General features: G+C 36.0%; 1 protein-coding gene across 2 annotated transcripts in view; it reads right to left on the minus strand.

The window, feature by feature from the left end:
* Window positions 1-26,713, minus strand: part of LAMA2 (laminin subunit alpha 2) — a 491,254-nt gene that overhangs the window by 163,066 nt on the left and 301,475 nt on the right. For both annotated transcript variants that reach the window (XM_044249160.1, XM_044249149.1), the window contains exons 31-32: window positions 26,227-26,420; window positions 1,600-1,742 (exon numbers count right to left, since the gene is read on the minus strand). In XM_044249160.1, the coding sequence (XP_044105095.1) occupies window positions 1,600-1,742; window positions 26,227-26,420 (337 nt within the window). The remainder of the gene's footprint in view (window positions 1-1,599; window positions 1,743-26,226; window positions 26,421-26,713) is intronic.

Below are 26,713 nucleotides of genomic sequence, written 5' to 3' on the forward strand. Positions count from 1 at the left end.
TGCTTTGAACAGAGATACTAATCAATGAGTGTTAGTTATTTTTGCTGTCATCATTATTGGCTTCCTTTTCTGGAAAATAGGACTAATAATACTTGCCTTGAAGGCCATGGTTCAGATTACAAAATATACTCCCTAGAAGAGTGTCTTCCAGTGTCTAGTGAATAAACCGTCCTTGCCAACATTTCTCTGCCTATTAAATTGTGTCTATCCTTCAAGTTCCAACATGAATTACACTCTCATTCATAATGCATCCCGTGGTAACTGAATATTACCTGTTTCTCCAATCTTTGTACAATACGGTAAGTCAAAAATGTGTAAAACACATGATGATTCTCCTGATTCTTTTTTTTTTTAAGATTTTTAAAGATTTTTTAAAGATTTTTAAAGATTTTATTTATTTATTTGACAGAGAGAGATCACAAGTAGACGGAGAGGCAGGCAGAGAGAGAGAGAGAGAGGGAAAAAAGCAGGCTCCCCACTGAGCAGAGAGCCTGATGTAGGACTCGATCCCAGGACCCTGAGATCATGACCTGAGCCGAAGGCAGTGGCCCAACCCACTGAGCCACCCAGGCGCCCCGATTCTCCTGATTCTTAAATTATTGCTATAACCACATAGACTGAGGGTAGTGACCACAGCATAGGAGCTGTAAAACTCCCAGGGAATCAAGCACAATACCGAAATTCTCCAGGACTTCTCAAAACTACGTGATCATTGACCAATGGTGTATTTGGAGTCACTTTCCCTCTTTTTTCATCAGATGAAATCTCAATTTCCCTAACATTTCCTCCACTCCCACCCACTACCAAAAGTTTTAACAATGTTTTAGAACAGTGTTTTTCAAATTAGTTCTCAGTGAAGTGTTTTCAAAGGTCTCCTAGCTCTCTAGTACAAAATTTTAATCTTGAGTTTTCATTTTGACAGGAAGCTTAAATGTTAATGTAAGCGTTTCTGGAAGTCAGGCTGGGCCCCCGAGAGATGGATCTGGCCACCTGATCTCAAAACCCGCCTCTGCACGCATGTCTGGTTGTGTGGTGGACTGAACATGTAAATCATGTGACCTTCTCAAGTGATGCCAAGGACCCCTTGCGAGGGGCTCTGTAGTTCATACCGTGGAACAGTAGGGGTTACATGTAACATACACACTGATGAAAGAACCTGTGTGGAAGTAGTTAGGGGCATATTCCTGTCGCAAGCAGCAATTTGCTCTCAACAAAAATCATCTGTTATTTTATATTAATGTTTTTAATTTTTATTTTATTGGTGTTTTAGGCTTTTGTGAGGATTAATGTGTTTTGATTTTATAGAGCTATAAGTATAGGGAACTATACCTGATTTTATGTTGGTACATATTTAAATAACATAATAAAGCTGATTTAGGCCAAGCACTGAGGGCACATAAGCCTCTTTCCCTTAATAGCAATCTGTTATAGTATAATACTCAAATTTCAAAAACACTGGTTTAGAAAGTCTCTGAATTTCCACCTGGCTGCTTGCTTTGATTTGGGGCAATGGGAAGAACATTTGCAATTATGGCCACTGCCCCTTGGGAAGCTTCTATCATCTCTTCCTGGGCTCTTGACATTACTGCTCCAACCTACCTTTAGTTCTTGAGTCATATTTTCAAGACCATACAGCATTTTATATGGGGCAGGTAGTGGGCCAGTGAGGTTGATACTCATGGCCATCTGCTCCAGGCGAGCCAAGTCACCAAGAAGAAGGCCCGTGCATTCATCTCCACAAACTGTGAAAGGGAAACAACAAGGAATATTTATTTCCATTAAGCATCCCTAGCAGATATTCAAAGATCTCAGCTATGAAATATTTTATGGCCCACGTATAATTCCGTGAGAGATGACACTACCCATCTTAGATAATTAATACTTTCAAATAGATGATGGTTGAAAAAAGAGGAAACGACCAACAGACGAGAAGACATGCCTTTGACCAGAAGCTGAGATAGGAACAGGGACATAAGCTGAGGAACCAAAGAGGAGAAGCAAATGGATTTTGAGGGGGATAAGCATATTGCAGAAGTACGAGAGGTAAGACACGGGACAGAACATTAGAAATGCTTCAGCAATTCCCACATAAGCAATCTAGAGGACATCTGTAACTAGAGAATAAACCATGCTCCTGTGTCTAAAACTGTATTCAAATATTGCTCCCCGGGAGTGCCCTGGAGAGCATTTATAGTAATTGGGTCTTCAAGTGTTTCACGTACCATGGATGCCGCCTATCCCAAATTTGTACAACTTTTCCACTTGACATCCACTGAAAAGAATTATTTAAAAAAAAAAAGTCAAAAGAAAGAACTTATCTTTTTATAATTTGTGTTTTTTGGCTCATGATATGTATGGATTTATTTACTTACTGACTTACTTGCCAACTTTTCCTCTTTAGCCTTTCAACACGTTACTGCCTATCATTACACGCACTCCCACAAATTCCTGCTTTGCTAATTACCTCATTCAGTCTTGTGGATAAATAATTGCTAAGGGCCAGGAAAATGTTATTCCTTAAGTAGCCAGAAGTGCTAATGCTCTATGTATAATCTTCTCGATAATTAGGAAAAGCGAGTATTCAAGCTTGGTGTGGTGGAAGGGGACTGTTGGTAGAGTAAGTAGAGAGAAAAAAAATTGATAGTTTTTTTCACTATTAGATTAATTTCATAAACAATAGAATTTCTAAAATAAAAGTACACAAATTCTTCTGGATTTTAAATATGTACATATTCAGTTTGAAGTTTTCAGTTCTTTTTTTTTTCCCTAACTCTTTGCAACAGAGCAATGAGGTGTAGCTTCTCCATGCCAAGGAGCACAAGCTACCATATTTATGATATGCATTCATGTAGACAGTTTTAATTTCTGGCATATATTCAGCAGAAGGAGGTATCAAAACTATGCACACGAGAAGAGAGGTAAATGCGTAACATGGCAAACACCAAGACTTGGAGTAGCTTTGGACCATGCCCCAAACTGTCAAGAATTTAATTAGTCCTCTCAATAGCACTCCCCTGAGCTGCCTAATGGTGAGGAAGCCATTAACTAAAGCTTGCAAACAAAGAGAAGTAGTACAGTGGGTGATTTTTTGATAGGACAGCAGTTAGAAGTGAGTTACAAGATCCCTACGCAGGGGTTCAACCGCCCCAGCAGGGCTTTCAGTAAATCAGCCCTGCACAGGTGCTACCTGCAACTGTAGAGTGTCACCTGCAGGAGCTTCGCCAGCTGAGTGAACAAAGAGGCTTTGGAGGCAGGAGCCCAAATGTGGAACTAGAGCTGTATTCTCTTCCTCTTCTGCTAAGGGGAATGAAAGGGAATTTGCTCTGCATGGAAACTCAGTAAAGACAATAGAGCATTGTGCCTTCCTGCTCCCAGTTCAATGCGAGTGCTTAAGAAGATTTAACACACCTGTCTACGTGAAACAATTACAGGGAACACAACATGCAACACAATTAGGTGTTGAATTGAGTCTGTCTAAACATCAAGACACAGTCTGGTTCTCAAACGTTAGTGGGTCTCGGAATCATCTGGAGAATTTTCTTAAATTACAGGAGAGAGCTATACCCCCAGTGTTTCTGATTCAAGGGGCAACTGAGTTGGCTGGCTTCCGATTCTCTGAGAATGTGCTTTTTTGTCTCAGGTGAACGCTAATACTTCTGTCTGTATGACACAGTTCGGGGGGTACTGAGGTTGGCAGCGTTTCCATCACCTGGGAGTTTCTTAGATGTGCACAATCTTGGACCCACTCCAGATCTTGTGGCTCAGAATCTGCATTTTACAAAGATTCTCATGTGACCTACACATGTTAATGTTTGAGAAGCACTGCTACAGGTTGGTTGGTCTCAGTTCTGTCTGTACATTAATATCCTGTGGGGATTTATAAAATACAGATATCCAGGTACTTCCCACCCCCACCTTCAGAGCATCTGATTTATTGGGTCTGGGGTAAGGCCAAGGCATCAGGATTTTTTAAAGATTACAGATGGTTCTGTCATACAGCTAGGGTTTTGAACCACCATTGCAGATGATAAGCTTTAGGAATGCTCAATCCTAAAGATCAAAGGTGTCATTTTGCTCATTGTCTCCACTGCCTTGGACACTTCTCCCTGCACCTTCCCCTATGTGGCTCCTGGATGTTCAGATCAAGGGCTCAAGTGTCACTTCCTCATAGAGGAAGGCCACGATGACTCAGAAATGACTGTCTCCACCAGTCACTACTGCATTCCCTTGGTCTTGTTATCTTAACACTCATGTGTGTTGAGCTATCTTATTACTTTATTTATATACTGCTTCTTCCACACCAGAGAAGAGACCTTAAACACCTTTGGTCACAGTGTTTAGGATAGTGTCTCGCACAGAGTAAGCATAATAAAAAAATATGTGCTTACTGCTATCTTTGTGAAAGAAGAACAAAAAATATTTTGGAGTAGAGCAGAGTACTAGAAGGAGAGGAAAAAGAGAGGTAGCAAGGGAAAGGGAGGGAGTGAGAGAAGAGTGGTCAAACAGGAAGTGTCTAAATGGGAGGAAGTGATCATGAGAAAGGAAATGGAGAACAACGCTGATAGGTGAGGAACAGGAGAACAGAATAAAAACAATGGTAAGAGAAAATTGTCATGTGACTGGAGAGGCGGAGTCTCACTAATGTCAAGATACGGCTGTGATGATACCTGTAAAAAGTAATTCAGGTTCTTTGTTTGTTTGTTTTGAGGTAATTTAGTTTTGAACCAGGAAAGAGTTATTGGAATGGAGGAAGGGAGGGGAAGAAAAAAGTTACAAAATGTTATCAAGAAAGAAGCACAGATGGGTTATTGACCAGATAAAGGCAATGGTCAGTTCTGGGGAGGATTAAAAGCAACACCACTTCCTTCTTGTTCTCTCATTAAGAGGTAGAGTCTGTTTCCCATCCCTTAAATCTGGGTTGGATTTTGACACACTTTGACCCAAGGAGTGTCTCAGAGGAGTACTGTATGACTCTTGAGCCTCAGCTTCAAGGGGCTCAACATTTTCTGCTTTCACATTCTTGGAACCCTGCTGCCTTATGAATAATCCCAGATGAGTCTTCTTGAGGAAGAGAGGCAGCTGCGAGCAAGAGAAAGGAGACCTGACCATTCCAGCTGAGGCCCCATCATGTGATTGGGGCTATCTGAGACTCCCCAGGCATGGTAACAAAAGAACTATCCATTGGAGTCCAGCCCAAACTGTCAACCTACAGAAACGAGGATATATCCAGTTGTTGTTTTAAGCTATTGAATTTTGGAGTGGCAGCAATACATAACTAATGCACTTTCCCAAATTTTGCAAATATGATTTAGAATTCAAATTCAGATCAGAATTACAGGTAGCAATTCACAGGCTAAGAACAAGTATTAGTAACAATTCTTAATTTTATTAAAAGTTAGGAAGGATACAAAGGTTCCTCCCCACTGAGGGCAAGTTTATCATTGTTATAAAGTTCCATTCAACTTCTAGTGAAGATGGATTTTGGGCAGATGTTCCCAGGATATAAGCAAAAAATATGCTGTTTTTACTTTCAAGATCTTGAGAGATATTTCATAACAGGATGTCTCACCATGGTTTTTAGGGCAGTGTGTTCTTCAGGAATCTTTTGCTAGCCCTTTCTCTAAGGTATTTATAATTTATAACCTACCTATTTCCAAAAAGAAATTGAATCAGGTCACTGATAATAGTGTAGCTAGAGGTTCCTCACTGGTGGCTCCAGAAATTTCCAGGGAAATGTTTTCTAAGTTTTTACTTCATATAAGAATAAATCAAGCACTGGAATGCAGAACTAGATCTGATTTACTGTAATACACTACAGAGTAAATTGGTGAGCTAGAATGCCAAGAAACATGATGAATACTGACTTTTCTCTTGTTCATTCAATCCCCTGCCCATCTGTTTGGCTCCTCATCTTCAGTTGTTGAAATAAAAAAGTATTTAATTGCTCTTTCAAGGACTCATACATCCCATTTTATGTCTCTGTGTCCAAAGGTCTATTATTGTCCCATGTCTCATGGTCTCTGTATTTGCTTTTTGATGAACAAAGTAGAAGTGCATTTCCCTAAGTGAAAGGTAAGTTTTATAGTATGCTCCAAGTAATACACTAACATCTGTCCAAGTGGGTCAGAAAGACTTATGGATAGATATGACAGCCATGGGGATTTTCCCAAAGCTTCTGTGTAAGTCTAGTTCATGCAGTTAGACAATAAACACATGGGGAAATGTGCCTTTTATATAATGGCTTGCTATTTTATTCTGACACAAAATATTTTACTTATACCACAGGCTACTTTTATTTGTCCTCAAAAAGTATGGACTTGGGGCATCTGGGTGGATCAGTGGGTTAAAGCCTCTGCCTTCGGCTCAGGTCATGATCTCAGGGTCCTGGGATCGAGCCCCACATCGGGCTCTCTGCTCAGCAGGGAGCCTGCTTCCTCCTCTCTCTCTGCCTGCCTCTCTGCCTACTTGTGATCTCTGTCTGTCAAATAAATAAAATCTTAAAAAAAAAAAAGTCGGGACTGTCTGGCAAAAACACAGATTTAAATTAAAACCACATTTAATTTACTATGAGAGGGAAGATTTGAAGAGTGTACAGAGACATAGAATATTCACATTATGTAAACAGTTATTCTTTGATAAGGGTGCGGTAACTGCTCAGTGAAAATTAATACCTATCTTATAATCAGGACCCCCAAAGAACCTCGTCCAACCATTCTATTCAGCAAGAGATAAGGTTATAAAGTGAGATCCTGGCTAATCGGCATGGGAACAAAAGCAAATATTTCAAGACTATGATTATATTTTACATGACTAAATGTTTCTGAGGCTTTGCCTATAAAAGTGTCAGGATAAATTTGTGTCTAATATTAACAAATGCAGTACTAAATTCAGATTGTTATAGCTAGGCACATGTAAAGGACAAATCATGCAGCTGATATTACAGATCTTTCTGTTAGCAATTAGTACAAAATACTGCATTTCTACCAGAGTCCCTCATGCATAATAACTACTGGCTTACTGTCACAAAAAAAGTCACACACTACGCCCACACCAAAGAAGCTGATGCTGAAATGAGTGCATTGAGTGTTTTTGAAAAGGCCAAACCCATTAACCAATTTTAGGTAAAGATACATAAATTGTCTGCTCTAATAAAATAGGGATAAATGAGTAAATATTCATTTCTAACAAAAGACAAAATTTGTGTACTTATATTCATGTTTATTTTAACTCTTTTATATGAAGGCCATTCATAATTCTTAGGATATGGATTTTATATTTCTCTCCTTTCTTTTTCCCCTTCAAGAAGAAACTTTTAGATTGGGATATATTTAGGGTTTATTATTGTGTAGAAATATCTTCTAAAATAAAAATTTGGTTTGAAACTGATTAAGAAGGCTTTTTTTTTTTTGCCTATTTTCTCTGAGTAAAGGGAAAGGTATTCTGTAGGCTTTAGATGAAGCTGATGAACCTGTTCATGTATCAAGTTGTTTTATATATTATATATAATTTGTATACTTAATATATCATGTAATATGTAAGTATAATTATATAGAATACATAATATAAACATTTATAATAAATATATTTATATATGTTACATAATATAAATTTTTTATTTTAACTTAATTTAAAAATATTTTGTATAAATTTTATTTAATATATATGTTAAATGCTGTACATAAGTGTGTGTTGTTTATACCTGTATGTATATATAGATATGTATAAAACACAAGTTCAATATGTTTAAGTATGGCATAACTGTTCAAAAAAAGGGTAACTCTTTTGTAAGCACTATAATATAATAATACTGGGATAGTAACTTTTATCTATATAATATTCATTACATAGCAGGCAATATGTTCTTTCTTGCCTCCATTATCTTATCTACTGTTCACAGCAATTCTATAAAGTGCTATTAATATCCTCATTTAAGGGACGCCTGGGTGGCTCAGTTGGTTGGACGACTGCCTTCGGCTCAGGGCGTGATCCTGGAGTCCCAGGATCGAGTCCCACATCAGGCTCCCAGCTCCATGGGGAGTCTGCTTCGCTCTCTGACCTTCTCCTTGCTCATGCTCTCTCTCACTGTCTCTCTCTCTCAAATAAATAAATAAGATCTTTAAAAAAAAAAAAATCCTCATTTAAAAGATGAGTAAAATAGTCAAAATAATTATATATATGAGTCTATAAATACTGCCATGTGAAAACTTAGGAGAAAATATAAGGTGGTCATAAAAGGGGTTTTCAGTGAGTTGAAGAGCCTAGAATGAGACAGAATTACAGAAAACCATATCAGACTAACAAATATTTCATCAGAAACAGATGAGCTGTACAAAATATATTTTTGGTAAAAAGTGGTCAAATATTAACCATGATGTTAATAATGCCTAGAATTTACTGAGCATCTATTTGTTTAGGTACTTCACATACATGTATATAGTATTTTTTTTTTCCATTTGATGGATGATTAATGAAGTTTAGAAGAGTTGACTAAATGACATCACACAACGTGTATGTGGCCAGCCAAGGATTTGAACCTTCTGGAGACACATCATGACAGCATGCTTCCTGGCATCAGAAGATGGCCTGCTTCAAGGATGCCACAGAAAAGGCAATTACACTATCTTACTTAGACTTCCTTTGACTTGAAGATCTTATGATTCTATTGCTCTTTGAGGTCAATGAATCTTGGATCTCACAGAGTAAAAACTGTAATCAAATGGAGTTTACTCTTAGGCTCAAAGATGGCAGAGGAGTAGGAGACCTAAATTTCATGTGGCCCCTGGAATTCAGCTAGTTATCAAACCATTATGAACATTTCCAAACTCAACAAGAGATCAAAGAAAAGAATAGCAGTAACTCTATGAACAGAAAAACGAACACTTCCTGGAAGGTAGGACAGATGGAGAAATGATCTGAAGAAGAAATGATACAGGAAGATAGACTGTGGGGGAGGGAGTCTCCATCAGCTGCCTATAGACAAGGGATAGAGTAGGGGAGCACAAAGTTGGAACTTTTAGATGTCTGGTCCGGTGGAGGGACATTGCTCCAATGGTGAAGTGAGGGGTGGAATCCTCTCTGGGACATGGTGGTCTCAGGACATTCAGGGTCACAAAAAGAATGATGGTGCCTTGAATGTGGGAGAACTCCCAGGAATCAGAGTGGGAAAGTCAGCTGCAAAGACTGAGCTAAAGAGTGGGCTCTCAGCTCAGGGTTGCCATAACTGTGACCCATTGTACAGTCAGGCCCCTGTTCTTGGAGCAGGGACCCAAAAAGTGGCAGATCCGGGAGAGTCCCCTTTCTCCCCCGGGAGGAGCAGCACAGGAGCACACTGCAGGAATCTGCTGGGTTTAGAGACTCCAAATGAGGTCGTGGGCCAGAGACAGAAATGCTCAGTCACAGACCAAGTGAGCATGAAGTGTGGCTGGAGACCAGGGAGAAGGGACTGATTGACTGCTTTTCTCTGGGGGAACATTGAGGATGGGACCCTGAACTCTCAGCTCCTCTGGAGCCATAGATCAGGAAGCTGCCATTTCCATTCTTGTTCTCGAAAGCTATACAGAAAGCTTTCAGCAAACAAAAGCTACCAAGGAGCAACTCCTAGCAGATTACTTAGCCTGGCCCCTGGCAAGGGCAGTGCAATTCTACCTGAGGCAAAGACATTGGAGAATCAGTGTAACAGGCCCCTCCAACAGAAGGTCAGCAGGAACATCCAGCCAAGACCGAATTTACCCATCAATGAGAACAGCAAAACTCCAGTACTAGGGAAGTACAACACATAGAACTCATGGATTTTTCTCGATGATTCTTTAGTCTTTCAAAATTGATTTTTTAAAAATTTTCTTTATTTATTTCTCTATTTCTTTATTTTTTAGATTTTTCTTCTTTCCCCTCGCAACCAACTTCTTATCAATTCTTTTTTTAAAATCATTTTTAATTTTCATTTTTATATTTCATTTAATGATTATAAAATCATTTTAATTTTCATTTTTATATTCTATCCCTTCATTGTATTTAACCTTATTTTTATATGTATGTGTGTGTGTGTGTGTGTGTATATATATATATATGAAACTAGGACCTGGTTCTTTGAAAGAATTAATAAGCTTGATAACACCAACAACAAGACAAAGAAAGAGAAATTAAGGAATCTATCTCATTTATAAATGCACCCAACACCATAAAATATCTAAGAACAAATCTTACCAAAAAGGCAAAGAATATGTACTCAAAAAAACTATAGAATATTCATGTAAGAAATTGAGGAAGACACACAGTAACACAAAAATGTTCCATGCTTATGGATTGGAAGAACAAATATTGAGAAAATGTCTGTGCTACCTAGACCAATCTACACATTTAAATCAAATCTCTAGCAAAATACCATCAACTTTTTTTCACAGAAATGGAACAAATAATCCTAAAATTTGTATGGAGCCACAAGAGAGCCCAAACAGCTAGAGGAATGTTGAAAAAGAAAACCAAAGCTGGTGGCATCACAATTCCAGACCTCAAGGTCTATTACAACGCTGTAACCATCAAGACAGAATGGTACTGGCACAAAAATAGACACATAGATCAATGGAACAAAATAGAGAGCCCAGAAAAGGGCCCTCAAATCTATGTTCAACTAATCTTCAACAAAGTAGGAAAGAATGTCCAATAGAAAAAAGACAGTCTCTTCAACAAATGGTGTTGGGACCATTAGATAGCCACATGCAGAAGAGTGAAACTGGACAATTTCCTTATGCCACACAAAGAAACAGACTCAAAATGGATGAAACACCTAAACGTGAGACAGGAATCCATCAAAATCTTTGAGGAGAAAACAGGTAGCAACCTCTTCGACTTCAGCCTCAGCAACTTCTTCCTACATACATCACCAAAGGCAAGGAAAGCAAGGGCAAATATTAACTATTGGGACTTCACCAAGATAAAAACTTTGCAAAGCCAAGGAAAGACAACATACAGAATGGGAGAAGATATTTGGAAATGACATATCAGATGAAGGGCTAGTATCCCAAATCTATGAAGAACTCATCAAACTCAATATTCAAAGAACAAATAATCCAGTCAAGAAATGGGCAGAAGACATGAACAGACATCTCTGCAAAGAAGACATCCAAATGGCCAACAGACACATGAAAAAGTACTCAACATCACTTGGGGTCAGAGAAATACAAATCAAAACCACAATGACATACCACCTCATACCTCACACTAGTCAGAAGGGTTAAAATGAACAAGTCAGGATATGACAGGTGTTGGCAAGTATGCGGAGAAAGGGGAACCCTTCTACACTATTGGTGGGAATGCAAGTTGGTGCATCCACTCTGAAAACAGTATAAAGAGTTCTCAAAAAGTTGAAAATAGGGCTACCCTATGACCTAGCAATTGTACTATTGGGTTTTTACTACAAAGATACAAATGTAGTGATCCAAAGGGGCATGTGCACCCCAATATACATAGCAGCAATGCCCACAACTGCCAAACTATGGAAAGAGCCTAGATGTCCAACAACAGATAAACAGATAAAGAAAATGCAATCAAATATGATGCAGGCACCAAAAAAATGAAATCTTGCCATTTGCAATGTCATGGATGGAACTAGAGGGTATTATGCTAAGCAAAATAAGTCAGTCAGAGAAAGACAATTATCATATGATCTCACTGATATGCGGAATTTGAGAAACAAGGCAAAGGATCATGGAGGAAGAGATGAAGAAATGAAACGGGGTAAAACCAGAGGGGAAGACAAACCATAAGAGACTCTTAATCTCAGGAAACAAGCTGAAGGTTGCTGGAGTGGAGGGGAATAGGAGGGATGGAGTGGCTGGGTGATGGCCATGGGGGAGTGTATGTGCTATGATGAGCACTGTGAATTGTGTAAGACTGATGAATCACAGACCTGTACCCCTGAAACAAATAATGTATTACATGTTAATAAAAATATATATATATAAAATGGAGTTTACTCTTAAAATAGAGCATGACAGAAAACAAAACAGCTCAACTCTTTCTTTCATTATGAGAATGGCTTTCTCAATATGATAATCAAATCACTGGGACTGAGTGCCAATAAGTAGGAAATTACCTAGAATCAGAATGATGGTTGCTGTTCTACAATTTTATAATCCTGGACCTATGCTAAGAAGGTTGACAAAAAACTCAAAGCATCTTTTACTAACAAAACAGATGCAGATAATGTGCAAACAGGGTGAATAGAAGTTGATTTTATAGATTCTGGACATCCAGATTTGTTTAACATGCCACAGCTTGGAGTTGCAAAAAAATAGAGTAGATATACTGGCCTTTGGATAGGAAGTAGCATTTGGGGATTAAATGGGGGCAGAAAGAGAATGGCATTTAAGAGGTAAGGATGAAGGGTGATTCCATGTCCCAGAAGCAAAGCCAAAGCTCATTAAACAGCACCTGGAGGTCCACTGTTGCTTTATCGTCATCTTTTATTATGGAAAGTCTCATTTTCCTTACTGTGATCAGCCCCATTGCACTATTTTGTTCCTGCTCTCATTTATAGGGAGCAATAATTGCCATTAGCAATCATCTTTGATTTATAAGAGTACAACAGTGTTCTAGTGATAATATACAAGGGTCACTGCATTATTGTGATAAGATACTTGCTGGCTAAAAATAAATTAATTAATTAATTTAAAAAATTAAAAATTTTTAAAAATTAATAAAAAAGACACTTGCTGGCAACCAGATACTAAAAACAATAATCTTGGCTATCTCTGAAGATCAGTGTCAAGGTAGGATAAAACTTCAGATATTAACTTTCACCAAGTGGCTGAAAAGTGCATATTTTACAAAATTAGATTGCACTATCACATTTAGCTAGGATGCAGGTAAAAAACACACTTCATAACTGGTTTTGCAACACTGGCAAGCAAAACCTTACCAAAAATGTTATATTATAAAGATGACTATAAGCAATTAAGCTCTTATATTCTTATTATCTCATAGGCAATGAATAAAAATAGGAAGTATCAATTTGATATTTACAAAATGCTATTTCAGGTACTCTTCATGGAATAACATCTTGCCAACAGCCCCTAATTTTAATTTCTGTTCTCTGTAAGAGTAATATATTTTACTATGCTACTCATAATCTATTTTAAACATTACATGAGTTGTTTTGTACTAACTACTGATCTGTAGAAAATAGGACATGAACAAATCCAAGTTTTGTGATTCACCATACAGAAATTTACTGTTAAATAAATAAAGTCTTTCTTGCTCATTCTCAAATTTCAGAAAGGCAGGTGATTGTTCTCATTTTATAAAATGAGATGTAAATTGTGAATGAGGGTTGGAAGAGGACATTGAATTTGTATTAACCTAATGTACTAAGAAGAAGTCCTTCCCGCTTTGGAAAGTCTAACAAAAATATCTCTTCAGAACTCACCAACAATTGGAAGGGAAGAAGACACAGAGAGTTACCCCAAATTATTCCTATTAGAAAAAAATAAAATGATTTAGAAAGAAACCTGAGCACCTAGCTAGTGTGTTTTTCACTTGCATAGAAAGTAGGACTCTACTTGACAATCCCTGATGTATAAAAATCTATAATAACTCCTATATAACCACCATAATATTTTAAATCTTAGAGGAAAGAGTTTCAACAGTTAGTATGGGGGAAAGTATGTACCTATTAACATTATATAATTTAAAATTTTTCATCTTTTAGCCTATTTTATCTTTATTCTTTATTGAGGTAGCATGGGCTTTAAGCACAAAAAGTAAATGAATAAAGAGCTGAGTTAATTAATATTGAATATACTGGGGAAACCATGTCTGCTTTAGGTGTCTTGAATTGGCAGTCAGTGTAAAAGAAAGTAAGATTTGCAAGGCACACCCAGGTTCAAATCATAGCTCTATGGAAAAGTCACTATAAGATACAGTGACTTAAATCACTTAATTCAGTTTTGTTATCACACAGTGGCAACAATAGTGTATAGGGACGTTACAATCATTTAAAAGCATATAAAGTGCTAAATATAGTGTCTGATAAATGGTAAGCTCTCAATACAGGTGAACATTTAAGGAATCACTATTATGATTAAACAGGTGTGGTAAAAGGGGCTTTGGAGAATGCCTAGAATCTGAAGAGAGAAGTATTGGTTAGGAAGGCACTGATTCAGATTGGGAAGGTTGATAACCTTGGTGGGTTGAATTTGGCTCAACTGTCTAAACATTACCTATTAAGGGCATATATTATTTGTATAAATTCCTCATGACAGTAATGGAAATTCTATGTATAAAAGTCCATGTCTCACAAGAAATCTACCATTTTGGGTCTCATTAAATCCTAGCTTGCTCACTGGCAATTGTCCATGGCAGCTATAAGTCTTTTAGGTGCTCTAGGGAAACTCTTCCATAATTTCTGCATTTGCTTTTTTTTTTTCTGCATTTGCTCTTACTGCACAATCTCTAAAGCACAATTTCATATCCTCTGTTAAATAAATTAATTGTGTAACTAGTTTTACAGGAGGTATATAAATTCTTTCCACAGGTATGCAGCTCTCTTGAGATAATGAAATGATCATGCCTACACCATTTTTTGTGTTTTTAAAAAATTTTTAAAAATATACAAATTCACAATGTGGGCCAAATTAAGTCATGTTTTCTAGCGAATTAATCAAAGAGAGAAAAATTAACTATATAATGGATGCTACTAACCAGAGTGCTAAATTATGACATAATAGGACAAATATTTTAATTTTTATAGTCAGCACCATCTTAACAAGCAGCATGAATTTATTTCTTTGATTTGTCAATGTAACATGTGCTTTAAGCTCAGAAGAGATTTTTCTCAGAAGACATTTCTCTTACTACACATACATATTCTCTTACCAAAACCAGGCTCATCTACCCAAACTACCCTAATCCACACCCACCCACAGGCCTTACACAATTCTACTATAGTCACATGTGTTAAAACAGACTCTGCAGATCAAACAGGCCAGGTGAATCATTCTTTCATATTTTGCTCTTATTTAGCTTAAGGATATAGAAAGATCTTAAAAAGAGATTTGAAGATAAGTCAGTTATGTCCTTGATTAATTATCTTCTTTCAAAACTAGAAGTAGAAACTGAGTCCTGGGAAAGGTCAATATAGTAGAAATACGGCATATTTTTCTGAAACAGAAGAAATTTTAAAATATGAGAAAAGTAGAGAAGTCTAAAGATAATCTATGCAAGAATTCTAACAGTTAATCTAATAAAGGGTAAAGAGTAAACATTACTAGAAATAGAAATCACTAATGTTTCAGAAGAAAATCTACATAGTATTTACAAAATAAAATATTTCTTATAAATATCTTAAAAATATAAAAGAAATATTTATAAAGTAATTATAAACACTTAAGAAAAAATGTACACATAAAAAAATCCCCATAACTTAGCACTTCTTTTGTATAGGAAAAAAAATCCATTATTTAATCCTATAGAAGAATATTAAATTTCCTGAATATAGCAACTGACCTGAATATCATGTATAACAATGGGATGTACATTTCTCTGTGGAACAAGAAAAATGCAAATGAACTTTATAAGGCTGGAATAAGTCTGTCACTGAAGGACTAGCACCTTTGCTACCACCTGGGACTCTGGGGGGTTTAAATTTCACTGATGTGAAGGAGAAAAAAGAGCTTTTTAAAATTTTGTTAATGAGTTTTCTTATAAAGCTATTTAAACATATATAAAGCATTAATCATCAACAGAATAAGAACTTAGAGCCACTGTTGTTGATGGGAAGAATAACAACTCCCTTTAAAATAAATGATCAGAAAGTAATCTCATTATTTTATCTCTCACAGTCTTTAATGTGTTATTGTATTTTTTTGGTGATGCACATCAAACGTGGTGTATGTATTTCAAGTTTACTTCTAGATAATTAAGAAAATCAATGATTTAAAATTCAAGGACTGTTTACATTAGTGTTTGTATTTGGAGCATCGATATATTATCTAGTTAAGTACATCAATGTCAATAATATAACTTGAAAATAATAATAAAACTAATTTGGTTATATTAGAAGTATACTATAATTATCATTAAAATATATAATATTAAAAGAATGTATATGCATATAACCAATAAATGAATATGACAATGTACATGTATATCATGTATTACATTTAATCTTTCTCTCTCCTCAACCTTGAAATTTACTTTTACTTTAATGTGATATACTTTTATTAAAGATGATAGAAATACATTGAAAAAATGGTTTAAAACCCATATTAGGGGCGCCTGGGTGGCTCAGTAGGTTAAGCCGCTGCCTTCAGCTCAGGTCATGATGTCAGGGTCCTGGCATCGAGTCCCGCATCGGGCTCTCTGCTTGGCAGGGAGCCTGCTTCCCTCTCTCTCTCTCTCTGCCTGCCTCTCCGTCTACTTGTGATCTCTCTCTGTCAAATAAATAAATAAAATCTTTAAAAAAAAAAAAAACATATTAGCATACATACTCAGTTTTCACTTTTTCTGGCACATTTTAAAAACCAGCCTTAATACATGGAGACTAAACAATATGCTACTAAATAATGAACTGATCAATGAAGAAATCAAAGAGGAAAAAAAATCATACATGGAGACACATAAACATGAAAACAGATGGTACAAAATCCTTGGAATACAGTGAAAGCAGTTCTCAGAGGGAAGTTCATTGCAATAAAGGCTTACCTCAGGAAACAAGAGAAATTTCAAATAAGCAACAGTTCTTTACAGTGAAAAGAACTAAAAGAAATAGAATAGAGGGAAGATGGTGGAAAGTAGAGGACCTGCATTTATCTGGTCCCTTGGATTGAGGTAGATATCTATCAAATCATTCTGAACTCCTGTAAATTCAACCTGAGATCTCTCTCTGTCAAATGAATAAATAAAATCTTTAAAAAAAAAAAAAGACTTTTTTTAATCTTCATTTTGATATTTATTTATTTATTTGTTTGTTTTTAGAATTTTATTTATTTATTTGACAGAGATCACAAGCAGGCAGAGAGGCAGGTAGAGAGAGAGAGAGAGAGAGAGAGAGAGAGAGGAGGAAGCAGGCTCCCTGCTGAGCAGAGAGCCCAAGGTGGGGCTCAATCCCAGGACCCTGAGATCATGACCTGAGCATAAGGCAGAGGCTTAACCCACTGAGCCACCCAGGCACCCCCATTTTGATATTTACACTTTACAGGTATATTTTTAATTTCTGGCTTCCTTTCACTATACTCATTTTTGTATATATATAAGTTCTTTCTTTACAATTTTGCAGTTTAGTGTCTTCTAACAAACAAACCAAAATACACCCAGGATCAAGTGTATCACCCTGTTTTTTCCACTTGTGAGATTATATTCTTTCCTTCCCTACATTTTCCTTTTTCTTTTCTTTCCTTTCTTCTTCTTCTTTTTTTTTTTCCTTTTTTGGTTTCTGACTTCTTCAGATTTGTCTAGTGTGTGGATATAGTTTTATTTTGTACTCTCGTTCATCTAGTCTCTGGACAAAATGATTAGAAGGAGAAATCCACAAAAAAGAAAGAACCAGAGGTAATACTGTCTGCCATCAATCTAATCGATATGGATATAAATAAAATGTCAGATCTAGAATTCAGAATAAATGATTATAAAGTTACTAGCTGGGCTTTAAAAAAAAGTACAAAAAACATTAGAGAATCTCTTAGTGCAGAAATAAGATCTAATCAGGCCAAATTAAAAATGCTTTTATGGAAACACAGTCCAAAAATGGATCTCTAACAGCTAGGGTAAATGAGGCAGAAGAGAGAATCAGTGACATAGAAGACAAAATAATGGAAAGGAAGGAAGCTGAGGAAAAGAGAGGAAAACAACTAATGGACTATGAGGGAAGGCTTTGAGAAATTGGTGATACCATAAAGCGAAACAATATTAGAATTATTGGGGTCCCAGAGGAAGAAGAAAGGGAGAGAGGAACAGAATATATATTTGACCAAATCATAACTGAGAATGTACTTAATCTGGGGAAGGAATAGGTATTCAAGTCCAGGAGGCACAGAGAACTCCCCTCAAAATCAATAAAATAGGTCAACACCCTGACATTTAATAGAGAAGTTTGCAAATTTCAGAGATAAAGAGAAAATACTGAAAGCAACTTGAGATAAGAGGTCCTTAAAGTACAAGGGTAGGAACATTAGACTGCAGTAGAACTATACACAGAGACCTAGAAGGTCAGAAAGGGCTGGCCTGATATATTCAGGGTATTAAATGAGAAAAACATGTAGCCTAGAATACTTTATCCATAAAGGTTGTCATTCAGAATGGAAGGAGAGATAAAGAGTTTCCAGGACAAACAGAAACTGAAAGAATTTGTGATCATGAAACCAACCCTATAAAAATATTAAAGGAGATCCTGTAAGCAAAGAGAGAGCTCTAAAGTAATACAGACCAGAAAGAAACAGAGACAATTACAGAAACAAGGACTTTACAGACACTAAATTCCTACCTTTCAATAGTTACTCTGAAAGTAAATGGGCTAAATGTTCCAGTCAAAAGACACAAGGTATCAGATTGGATAAAAAAGCATGACCATCCATATTCTGTCTACAAGAGACTTATTTTTGACCCAGAGACACCTCCAGATTGAAAATGAGTGTTTAGAGAACTATTTATCATGCTAACGAACATCAAAACAAAGCTGGGGTAGCAACTTTTTTTTCAGTCAAATTAGATTTTAAACCAAAGATATAATAAGGAATGAAGAGGGACACTATATTATACTTAAAAGGTCTACACAACAAGATTTAACAATTATAAAAATTTATGCTCCTAACTTGGGAGCCACTAATTATATAAGCCAATTAATAACAAATTTAAAGAAATACATTGGTGATAATAAAATAGTCGGGGACTTTAACACCTGATTCACTACAATGAACAGATCATCTAAGCAGATGATCAACAAGGAAACAAGGGATTTGAATAACACACTTAACCAGATAGACTTCACAGATATATACAGATCATTCTATCGTAAAACAACAGAATGCACTTTCTTCTTGAGTGCACGTGGAACATTCTCCAAAATATTGGGTCATAAATCAGGTCTCAACTGGTACCAAAAGATTGGGATTATTCCCTGAATATTTTCAGACAACAGTGCTTTGAAACTTGAACTAAATCACAAAAGGAAATATGGAAAGAACTCAAATATATGAAGGTTAAAGCGCAACCTATTAAAGAAAGAATGGATCGACCAGGGAATTAAAGAATTTAAAAAATTCATGGAAACAAATGAAAATGAAAACACAATAGTTCAAAACCTTTGGAATGCAGCAAAGGTGGTCCTAAGAGGGAAGTATATAGCACTACAAACCTTTCTCAAGTAATAAGAAAGGTCTCAAACAACCTAACCTAACACCTAAAGGAGCCGGAGAAAGAACAGCAAACAAAGTCTAAACTAAGCAGAAGAGAAATAGTAAAGATTAGTGCAGAAATCAATGAAATACTAACCAAAAGAACAGTAGAACAGATCAATGAAACTAGGAGTTGGTTCTTTGAAAGAATTAAGAAGATTGATAAACCACTAGCCAGACTTATCAAAAAGAAAAGAGAAAGGACCCAAATAAAATCATGAATGGAAGACAAGAGATCACAACCAACACGTAAGAAATACAAATAATTGTAAGAACATATTATGAGCAAGTACATGCCAACAAATTAGGCAATCTGGAAGAAATGGACACATTCCTAGAGACATATAAACTATCAAACCTGAACCAGAAAGAGAAAAGCTGAACAGATCCATAACCACCAAGGAAACTGAAGCAGTAATAAAAAAAAATCTCCCAACAAACAAGAGCCCAGGGCCAGAAGGCTTCCTGGTGGAATTCTACCAAACGTTTAAAGAAGAATTTATACCTATTCTTCTTAAACTCTCCAAGAAGTCAAAATGGAAGGAAAACTTCCAAGCTCTTTTTAAGAGGCCAGCATTACCTTGATCTCAAGACCAACAAAAACCCTACTAAAAAGGAGAATTACAGATCAATATTCCTGATGAACATGGATGCAAAAATTCTCACCAAAATACTAACAGGACGGTATCCAAGAATACATTGAAAGGATTATTCACCATGACGAAGTGGGATGCAAATCAATGAATGTGATACACTAGATTAATAAAAGAAAGGAGAAGAACCATATGATCCTCTTAATAGATGCAGAAAAAGCATTTGACAAAGTATGGCATCCTTTCTTGATTTAAACTCTTCACAGTGTAGGGATAGAGGGTACATATCTCAGTATCATCAAGGCTATGAAAAACCCACAGTGAATATCATTCTCAATGGGGAAAAATAGAGCTTTTCCCCTAAGGTCAGGAACATGGCAGGTATATCCACTATCAACACTGCTGTTCAACATAGTACTAGAAGTTCTAGCATTAGTAATCAGGCAAAAAAAGGAAATGAAAAGCATCTGAATCAGCAAAGAAGTCAAACTCTTACTCCTTATAGATGACATGATACTCTATGTGGCAGACCCAAAGACTCTACCCCCAAAATGCTAGAACTCATATAGGAATTTAGTAAAGTGTCAGAATATAAAATCAGTGCACAGAAATCAGTTGCATTTCTATATACGAACAGGGAGACAGAAGAAATAAAAATTAAGGAGTTGATCCCATTTACAATTGCCCCCAAAACCCATAAGATAGCTAGAAATAAATCTAACCAAAGAGGCAAGAGATCTATTAGCAGAAAACTATAGAGTACTCATGAAAGAAATTAAGGAAGACACAAAGAAATGGAAAAACATTCCATGCTCATGGATTGGAAGACCAAAATACTTTCAAGATGTCTATGCTACTTGGAGCAATCTACAAATCCTACAAATTCTAGAAGAAAACACAGGCAGCAACCTCTTTGTCCTCTGCCACAGCAACTTTTTTGCTAGACATGTCTTCAAAGACAAGGTTAAAAAATGAACTATTGGGACTTCATCAAGATAAAAAGCTACACAGGGACACATGGGTGGTTCAGCTGGTTAAGCGTCTGCCTTTGGCTCTGGTCATGATCCCAGGGACCTGGGATTATGCCCCACATCATACACTCCACTCAGTGGGGAATGTACTTCTTCTCCCTCTCTTGCTCCCCACTGCTTGTTCTTGGTCCCTCTGTCAAAACAAATAAATAAACTCTTCAAAACAAAACAAAAAAAGAAATAAAGAAAGAAAAAAAAACCTTATGCATAGCAAAAAAATTTCAACAAAACTGAAAGGCAACCTACAGAATGGGAGAAGATGTTTTGCAAATGACGTATCAAAGGGCTAGTATCCAAGATCTGCAGAGAACTTATCAAACTCAACACCCAAAAAACAAATAATACAGTCAAGAAATGGCTAGAAGACATGAACATACATTTCTCCAAAGAAGACATCCAGATGGCCAACACATGAAAAAATGCCTCACATCACTTGGCATCAGGGAAATATAAACCAAAACTACAATGAGATATCACCTCACATCAGTTAGAATGGATAAAATGAACAAGTGAGGAAATAACAAATTTTGGCAAGGTTGCAGAGAAAGGGGAACCCTCTTACACTGTTGGTGGGAATACAAGCTGGTACAGCCACTCTGGAAAACAGTATGGATTTCCTCAGGAAATTAAAAGTAGAGCTACCCTACGATCCAGCAATTGCATCACTAGGTATTTACTCCAAAAATATAAATGTAGTGATCTGAAGGGACACCTACACCCCAATGTTCACAGCAGCAATGTCCACAATAGAAAAGTTAGGAAAGAGCTGAGATGTCTACCGACAGATAAATGGATAAAGAAGTGTTTATATATATATAGTGTATATACATATATATGTATATTACATATATATATGTAATAGTACTCAGCCATCAGAAAGGACAAATGCTTACAATTTGCATCCATGTGAATGGAAATGGAGTGTATTACACTGAGTGAAATAAGTCAGTCAGAGAAAGACAATCATCATATGGTTCTACTCATATGTGGAATATAAGAAAACCTGAGAGACTTTTAACTATAGAAAATAAACTGAGTGTTGCTAAAGGGGGGGTGGATTAGGGGATGGGGTAATTGAGTGATGGGCATGAAGGAGGGCACATGATGTGATGAGCATGGGGTGTTATATGCAACTGATGAATTATTGAACTTTATATCTAATGATGTACTATATGTTGGCTAATTGCATTTAAGTAAAAAGAAAGAAAATGTAGCTAGAGTAATAAAAAAAATGTTACAAAAGATTAAAAAAGAACTATAAAAAGAAGAAAAAGCAAAGCCCAAAGGTAGTAGAAGAAAGAAAATAATAAAGATTATAACAGAAATAAGACAAAGAAAAAACAACAGAAATTATCAATGAAATCAAGAACTGGTTCTTTGAAAAGATAAACAAAATTGATAAACTTTTAGCCAGATTCATCAAGAAAAAAAAAAAAGAACCCAAATAAATAAACAAAAGCAGAAATGAAGGACTCTGAAGAAATACAAGGAATTATAAAAGCATATTATGAAAAAGTATATGTCAACAAATTGGACAACCTAGAAGAAATTGATAAATTCCTAGAAACATATAACCTTCCCAAACTAAATCAGGAAGAAATAGAAAATCTGATTAACTGATTACTAGTAATGAAATTGAATCTGTAATCAAAAAACCTCCCAAAAAACAAATGTCTAAGGCCAGATGGCTTCACAGATGAATTCTACCAAACATTTAAAGAAGAGTTAATGCTTACTTGCCTCAAAGTATTAAAAAAAAAAAAGAAGTAAAAAGAAAACTTCCAGATTTATTCTATGAGGCCAATGGTTATTACCCTGATATTAAAACCAAAAATACTACAAAGAAAAGAAAAAAAGGCCAATATCTCTGATGAACATAAAAATTCTCAACAAAATATTAGCAAACTAAATTCAATAATAAATTAAAAATATCATTCACCAGAATCAAGCAGGATTTATTCCAACTATACAAGTGTGATTTAATATTCACAAATGAATCAGAATACTACATCACATTATAAGATAAAGGAAAAAAAAACAGGATCATTCTGATAGATGTAGGAAAAGCATTTGACAAATACAATATTCATTCACAATAAAAATTCTCATGAAGTTTATTTAGAGAGAATATGCCTCAACATAATAAAAGTCATACATGAAGAACCCACAGGTTTTCATTCCCTTTGGTGAAAAACTGAGAACTTTTTCCCTAATACCAGGAACAGACAAGGATGTCCATGCTCACCACTTTTATTCAGCATCGTATGGGAAATCCTAGCCATGGCAATCAGACATGAAGAAAATGAAAGGTAGTCATTGGTAAGAAGGAACTAAAACTGTCACTATTTGCAGATGGCATGATGCTATATACATAGAAAACCTAAAGACTCCACCAAAAAACTTCTACAGCTGGTAAATAAACTCAGTAATGTTGTAGGGTACAAAATTAATATATAGAAATATGTTGCATTTCTATGCACTAATAATGAAGTAGAAGAAAGAGAAATTAAGAAGACCACCTCATTCACAACTGCACCAAAAATAATAAAATACTTGGAATTAAACTTAAGGAGGTAAAAGGCCTGTACTCTAAAATCTATAAAACATTGATGAAAGAAATTTAAGGTGACACAAAGAAACATCCCATGCCTATGGATGGGAAGAATTAATACTGTTAAAATGTCTGTACTACCCAAAACAATCTATGGATTGGATGCAATCCCTATCAAAATACCAATAGCATTTTTCATAGAAATAGAACAAATGATACTAACATTTTCATGGAACCACCAAAGACTCCAAATAGCCCAAGCAATCTTGAGAAGGAAGAACAGAGGTATCACAATCCCAGATTTCTAGATATATCACGAAGCTGTAGTAACCAAAACAGTATTGTCTGGCACAAAAATAGACACATTGATCAATGCAACAGAATAAAGAGTCTCAAAGAAAACCCCAGGCTTATATGGTGAATTAATCAACAACAAAGGAAGCAAAACTATACAGTGGGGAAAAGACAGTATCTTCAACAAATGATGTAGGTAAAACTGAACAGCTACATGGAAGAGAATAAAACTAGACCATTTTCTTAGACCATACAAAAAATGACCGAAAAATGGATTAAAGACCTACATGTGAGACCTCAAATCCTTGAGGAAAACACAGGCAGTACTTCTTTGACATTGGCCTTAGGAATATTTTATTAGCTATGTCTTCTCAGGCAAGGAAAATAAAAGCAAAAATAAACTGTTGGGATTCAATCCCAACAGTTTGAATTCAAGATGGAATTCAAATTATTAATAAATAAAATTAAATTCTAAAAAATTTAATTTTTAATTAAATTCCCAAATAATTTAATTAAAAATGGACAGAGGACCTGTATAGACATTTTCCCAGTGAAGACCTGCAGATGGCCAACAGACACATAAAAAGATGTGCAACATCACTGGTCATTAGGGAAATGCAAATCAAAACCATGATGCAAGATCTATCCACTTTCATCTGTTAGAATGGCTAGAATTGAAAAGACAAGAAATAAGTGTTGGCAAGGATGTGGAGAAAAAGGAATCGTTCATTGTTTGTGAGAATGTAAATTGGTGTAACTGCTGTGGAAACAGTATGGAGTTTCCTCAAAAAATTAGAAGTAGAGATACTATACAATCCAGCAATTCCACTACTAGGTATTTAACCAAAGAAAATATAAATACTAATTCAAAAAGTAAATGTACCTCTATGTTTATTGCATTATTTACAATGGCCAAGTTATGGAAGCAACTCAGATGTCCGTTTTAGATGAATGTGTGAAGAAGGTGTGGTATATGTATACAGTGGAATACTACTCAGCCATAAAGAAGAATGAAATCTTGCCATGTGCAACAACATGGATGGACTTGGAGAGTATTGCGTGATATGTGTCAGACAAATGATGATATGACTTCACTTGTAAGTGGAACCTAAAAAGCAAAACAAAAAAATGAAAAACTAGACACTTAAATACAGAGAATAAGCTAATAATTGCCAGAAAGGAGGTGGTGGGGGTTGTGTGAAATGTGAAATAGGTTAAGAGGTACAAATTTCTAGTTATAAAATAAATAAGTCATGGGTATGAAAAGTATAGCATTGGGAATATAGTCATTTGGTGACAGATGGTGACTACACTTACGGTGACCATTGAGAAATGTGCAGAATTGTTGAATCACTATGTTGTACACCTGAAACTAATATAACTTTGTATGTTGATTATACTTCAAACCCATCCATACACACATCCATGCTGACCAGCCTTAGCTTTTGAGGTTACTCTTAAAAAATTGGAACACAAATAAAAATTCTAATTAAAATTCTATTAAGATTAACACACACATAAGATGTGAAAACTAGAAATATTGGCATGCATAAATACACTAAAATAGGTAAGTATTAAAATCAAAGCTACTCAAATATTTTATATTTCTATTTTTTAAAAAGAATTAAGACCACTAATGTAAATTCCCTCAAGACAAAAAAGAATGTAACAGTCCCTCCTAAATTTATAAATAACCTAATTTTAGATTAGAATTTATATAATCTAATTATATTTAACTACTGATAGTCAATGTACTTTCTACATGGCCTATGGGATTACTAAAGTCAGCAGCAGCAGTTTCAAAGAAAAAAAAAAAGCACACTGTTTTCTGTTTATTGCACCTGTGAGTAAAAATACTTGAGTTCACTGTCACTGCTTTCAGGATCTGCAGTTCAAGAGAAAGTTATGAAGCAGTATGCCCGTGGATTTCCCTACAAGCTAGGAAAGAAAAGTCAGTTGTAATTCAAGGCCTAAAGTGCCTGTCCAGTGGATTACAAATTCAGGAGGATTCTGAAAAATTGAATGAACCCAGGTCTTTAAATCTGTCATAGAGCCTATGCCAACCCTGCGTAAAACTGCAAACTCTGAGCTGGAGAAAATAAAATAAAATATGCCTCTAGAAGCTTGGTCGTAGGTCTTCTGTGCACTGACTAAAGCATGCTGAGGATTTTCTCAGCTCTTCTGGACTCCATGGGACAGAGACAAAAACAGCAGGCAAACAGCATAAGGTAGATAGATAGTGTCAGGAGGAATGACGAGTAGCATTAGCTATTGCAGAAAAAGAAAAAATAAAAGAGTCAGTAGTTCTCATTGGAAACGAGACCGAAGTGGAAAAGGGCCCCCAGAATGAATGGCGAAGTTAGCGTACGTACACACACACTCCATGCCCTCGCGTGCATGCCAATGCTTGCAGCCGTCACACTTCGGCCCTGTGGCTCCGGGGCGGCATGTGCAGAGCCCTGTGATGGGGTCACAGGGGACAGGCAGCGAGCCGTGGGGGTCACACTCACATTCTTGGCAGGAACCTCCAGGGCTGCTGGGGCTACCAGTATAGCCAGGGGCACATCTGAATTTAAACAGTAAAAAAGCAGAGGATTAATAATATGTCACGTCTCTCAATTATTGTGTTTGTGTTGTGTTGGATGGAACCAAAGTGATACCAAGAGTCAATAGATCAGGAGCCAGTACACTTTTCTTGTAAAGAATTAGCCAGTACTGATTTTATACTTTTCCAGATCAAGATGCAATCAAAACCATTCAGTGAGGAATAAATACATTTCTAAGCATTTTTTTTTTGCTGATGGAATTCAAGATGGAATTCAAATTATTAATAATAATAACAACAAGAACAACAATATT

The sequence above is a fragment of the Neovison vison genome, chromosome 1, assembly GCF_020171115.1.
Source record: "Neovison vison isolate M4711 chromosome 1, ASM_NN_V1, whole genome shotgun sequence".
Classification (NCBI taxonomy): Eukaryota; Metazoa; Chordata; class Mammalia; order Carnivora; family Mustelidae; genus Neogale; species Neogale vison.